Consider the following 5,272-nt stretch of genomic DNA (forward strand, 5'->3'; position numbering starts at 1 on the left):
TGTCCATATTTTTGTACCTGAATTAATGTGATTTATCCAGCAGACTGTCAATTACTTCCAGATGTCCAAGTTTTAGGTTCCCATAGACTTATTTTTCATAAATGTACATGGTATATCTGCAAATTATATGCTAAATACAAAAGATCTTGTATAACTAAGGTGGATATTGGATAACAATGCCTGAAAATTTCTCAAATAATTCCCAGTGAAATTCTTCTGAGTTCATAAGAATCCCATGATTTATATCATGGACAGTAAACTCTTTGACATTCACCCCCTCCTAACCTGCACATCCTCCGGCATGTGCCATATTTACAAGTCATGGAGAGTCTTCTTCTTCATCTTCATTCCCTAAGTCTTCGTCTTCTTGCATGTCTTCAAGTAAAGGGCTTGTATCAAAATCATCAAGTTCATAAGTTGAAGATTCTCTTCGTTTGAAGAGTTTGATTCGTTTCCCAACTATTGGAGTCCTTATCATGGTCCCATCCATTTCAGCCAAAGAGTAAGTAGCATTATTATGTACTACTTTTATAACATATGGTCCAAACCATCGCTTGGCTAACTTCCTATGAGCACTATATTGATTATCCAGGTTGCTATCATAAACAAGAACCCAATCATTTTCTTGAATAGCTCTTGGACGGAGTCGATGGTGCTTATCAAACCTCTTCTTATTCTTTAATCTTGCTGTCTTTAGCCTTTCAATGGCTATTTTGACATCTTCTGGCCTTCTTTCAAGTTGCCTTATGCGTAAAAACAGCAATTCTTCCATGTTCATGCCTTCATCCCAAGGCAAGATACTCCATGTGACAATGGATTCCTCAATAGGCATAATAGGTGGCTGTCCATACATAAGTTCAGTTGGCATATATCTTGTTACTGCACTATGGGTTGTTCTATCAGCCCATAATGCGAATGGTAGCATTTTAGGCCATTCCCTCAACTTTCTTTTGCATGATTTTGCTAAAGCTTTAAGAATTGGTTGATGACCTCTTTCACTTTTACCATTGCCTTTAGGGTTGTAGGTTGAAGTAAGAGATAGTTTAATCCCCAATTGAGCAAAGAAATGGCGAGCTTCATTGGCATCCAATTCTCCTCTATCAGCAGTTACTTTAGCAACACATCCATACCTGCAAAATACTTCTTCAAGTAAAAATCTGCAAACAGCATGAGTGGACTTTGTTGTCAAGGCCTTTCCTTCCACTTGATTTGTGAGATCTTCTCTAGCAAGTATTAGATATCTCATGTTCCAAATTCCTGTAGGCATGGTTACTAAATCAATAACCCATCTATAGTGAATAGATAAAGGATAGGTAGGCTGAAGCCCATCTCTATGTTTTACCATGGAATACATTTGACAAGCATGACAGGACTCAACAAAATGCTCAATGTCTTTATACATGTTTTGCCACCAAAATTTTTCTTTTATTTTAGCAAAAGTACCCCATATGCCTCTATGACCAGCCAATAGGCTTTCATGGAATTCTTGCATGACCTGTCTTTGTGTCTTTTTGTCACCTAGGACACGAATAGGTGCTCTTCCTTTCTTCTTTGCATTCCTCCAAAGGTAGCCATCTTTAAGAAAAAAACCATAGGCTTTTCTCTTAATTCTCTTGAACTCTTCATGAGTCCATTCTTCCTTGTTTGTCATAGTGCTCAAAAATTGGACAATTTTTAGCCAATCATCTGCATAATATTCTTCTTTAAAGTGTGAACAAACCATAACAAAACATGGAATATGCTATTTATTAGTTGTCCATTGTCCTTCTTTAGTTGATTCATCCATCCTTGCTTATGTAAGAGTTGTATTATCAGCTGAACCTGTTGTTCTTGCTGTAATTTTTGTTGTACCTGCATTAACAGCTTCATTTATAAACTCTGATTCTTCTTCATCCATCATTTCTTCTTCATCCATATATCTGGCACGTGAAAGCATATCAGCAAAACTGGATTATCTTTACCTGTAATATATTTCAAATCAGGATTTAAGGATTTAATATAGGCTATCCATCGTAGCATGGCTATGTCAGGAGTGGAACAGTTGGATATCATGCCCAAGAGTGGAAGGCAATCTGTCTCAACTATAACATGTGCGCCCATGAAGTACTCCCTGTCACATTTTAATGCAGTTACTACTCCCCAAAGCTCTCTTTTAATTTGAGCATACCTTCTTTGTCGTTCATTAAGAACCTTTGCTCCAAAGCGGATCACATATATGTTGCCTTCAAGGTCGTCTTGACCAACTGCCCATCCTATTCCAATAGGACTTGTGTCCACCGTGAGAAAAATGGGCTGTCCATTAGAGTAGTTAGCCCTCTTTAAAGTGGGGGCTGAAGTTAGCATTTTCTTGAGTTTTCAAATAGCATGAGTGTGCTCTTTTGTCCATAGAAACCTTTGGCCTTTTCTTAGAAGCTGATAAAGACTTTCAGCAACATGAGCAAAATGTGGTATCCAAATAAGGTAGAAGACACACGCACCAAGAAATCTTCTCACTTCTGAAACATTTGTACATTCTTCTTGCATCTTGCTGATTGCATTTATTTTAGATGGAGAAGGTTTTCGGCCATATGGACCACACATATGACCAACCACAAGAACTTCTTCAACTCCAAAAACAAATTTAGCTCCTGAAAGAGTAAGATGGACTTCTTCTAATTTAGACAGGATTTGAACACAATCATTGATATGATCAAAAACAAACTTTCGACACCCAAGTTCATTGAGTTCTTCATTTTTCTCATGAACTTCACATCCTTTAATTGGAACATCATCAAGAAAAGGAAGAGTCAATTGAGGAATATAATCCCTCAATACTTTATGCATGGCATTCATCATGTGAGCTACTGAATTCGTAGCCCCTTGAGATAGAGTACACATGCGGACTAGGCCAAGAGGTGTCTTCATTGTAGTAATGTCACAGCTTTCCAAAGCAAGCTGAAATTGGTCGTAGCCTGAATATAAGTCTCCCATGGAATAGATTGCCCTGCCTGCAAAAGCTTCAGCAGACTCATCCACAATTGGTCCTGATCCAACATTTCTAATAGTGACTTTATTAACGGGTTGCAAATCTTGAATGAATCGTAAAAATCCATTCTTCTTAGGTACGGTAAACCATCGGTTGGAATATGGAGCTGAAGATGGCTCCAATATTCGCATTTTTATCTTTTCATTTAAAAGTTCCAATAACTTAGGCAAATGAGCCCTTGGAACCGGAATCGGTTTAAGATTCCAAGGCACATGTGGAACCGTAAATATTACCATTAGAGCTACAATGCTTGGATCCACACAGCCGATTTCATGTGGCTGAAATGAAAAGGCTTTTCCATGGTTCTTTAACATCTGCATGAAGATTTGTTTTTCAGCCGCCGCCGGCAAGAGGAAAGAGTCTTCACCAATTTTCAGCTTTTGTAGACTTTCAGCTGTAAATTGATGGCCAATATCTTTAGGATCACGAAGGCTTGGTTGTTTGGATACCCTTTCTGCCAATCCTTCGCTTTCAGGTGGTAGAGGAGTAGCTACCGGCTTGACCTTCTTATCAACTGTTTTATATTTTGTTTCTACTCTTGCTTCATCCTTGGTTGGCTGTCCAAAGGCTTCATAATCTGCAAATTCTTGAATTATGTCATACATATCCAATGTACATACCTGTATGGACTAATTTTCAGCTTGATTTTCAGCATGAATGGCTGTATAGATTTCAGCCATTGTATCATTATAATTCAGCCCATAAAATAGACCTGAAATTTCTTCATCTCTAGGTAAAACATCAATTTGCTTCAGTTCTTGCCCCATATGATTCAAATACTTTCTTTCAACCCTGTTCATGGCTGAAAATTGTTTATAACAGCCCACTCCATTGGCTAAAAAAACCTGCAAATCAGCTTTAGACCTTGCCTCCTTCATATGTGGAGGAAATTTTTTATGACATGATGCACTGCCATAGCCTCCACTTATAGCAGCGCTACCTGAAAACCCTTAAATTCTCGGGCATTAGGAGGAACGAGATGATCTCTCAATCGATCCCTATTCCGATGGTGATTAACACAAACAGTTAGGATTTGAACAGCCTTATCATTATCCTTGCTTCTTATCCGAGCGTATGATGAACCATCATCAAGAGCCTTTGTCTCTAAACAAGACTTGAAAATAAATGGTTGTCCAAGAATGATTGGATAGCTGCAAGAATCTTGAACAAAGAAATGAAATTCATCTTTTACATTACCAATAGTAACTTGTACATAAGGACATGCTGCATAAAGATCACCAGAAGAGTTATTGGCTGCCTTCATGCGCCACCCTGGGTCCATGTCAATGGGCCATCCACCATTCTCATAGAGACTTCTTGACATAACATTAATTTCTGAACCATGGTCTATAAGGGCAATGCATGGAGTTTCTTTCTCACCAATTTTAACAATAGTTTCAGTAGTCGCCCTTGCCCAATGGGTACGGGAGTAGTGACTACTTGGAATAAAGTGAGTTTCACTTTCTTCCTGCATGTTGTGAAGAAAAGTCTCTTTCTTTTGCATGGGCTACACTTTAGATTGAGAAGTTTCCACCATTATGGCTTCTTCAGCTTCTGCTTCATAAATGTCTTCATCTTTGGCTTCTATGGCTGCCATCAATTCTTTGATTGCCTCCAATCGAATCCCTTGAGCTTTCAGCTTCTCTTCATCCTGCAAATATACATGAAGTACTTGCAAAAAAGCATGTACAGATTCTTCAGTTTCCTCACCAACATATTGTCTTTTTCATTTAATTACATCAATTATTACATCATGAAATCCTCGTTTTGCAATACCAAGAATTTCACCTAATGTAAATACAATTCTATTTCCAAGAATCCTTTCTTCTAGGATCCATTTGAGATCCGTTACGGTCTCTATGTCTGACTGCAACTTGTAACTGGGATGTTTGCTTTTTCTTTTTCCTTCTGTCTTCTTTGCTTGAGGGGCATCTCCCATGTCAAATTCTGGTGGTGGCAGATTTTCAACAGCTTTTTGTTGATCTGGTTTACTTTTTGTTATGCGTTTAGTCGGTCCTGAAGAAGAAGGACCGGCAACATCTTCTTCTCTTTTCTTCTATCATGGCTTCTTGATTATTAATTTTAGATAGCCGGCAAAAGCTGAAAATGAATCCACAGGTTCAGACCATCCGGTTCTTCCTCGAATACATTGGCTGGCAGTGGTTAAAACATCCTTACTTGCCTTGCCTTGCTCCATGCGTTCCAAGGCCTGCATCCACACTTTAGATTTTGCATTAGTTTTACATG

The 5,272-nt window shown here is 38.4% G+C and overlaps 1 protein-coding gene across 1 annotated transcript; it reads right to left on the reverse strand.

The window, feature by feature from the left end:
* Nucleotides 1-319: 319 nt before the first annotated feature.
* On the reverse strand, nt 320-1,246 carry LOC148040484 (uncharacterized). The gene has a single exon (XM_087664093.1). It carries the CDS (start codon nt 1,244-1,246, stop codon nt 320-322), a length of 927 nt encoding a protein of 308 aa, XP_087520219.1.
* Nucleotides 1,247-5,272: the final 4,026 nt, after the last annotated feature.

The sequence above is a fragment of the Lygodium microphyllum genome, chromosome 2 (genome assembly GCF_053477565.2).
Source record: "Lygodium microphyllum isolate KBCC chromosome 2, Lygodium_microphyllum_v1.1.10, whole genome shotgun sequence".
Classification (NCBI taxonomy): domain Eukaryota; kingdom Viridiplantae; phylum Streptophyta; class Polypodiopsida; order Schizaeales; family Lygodiaceae; genus Lygodium; species Lygodium microphyllum.

Excerpts from the sequence above, each read along its gene's own strand:
- LOC148040484 (XM_087664093.1), bottom strand. The coding sequence starts at position 1,246 with ATGAGATATCTAATACTTGCTAGAGAAGATCTCACAAATCAAGTGGAA.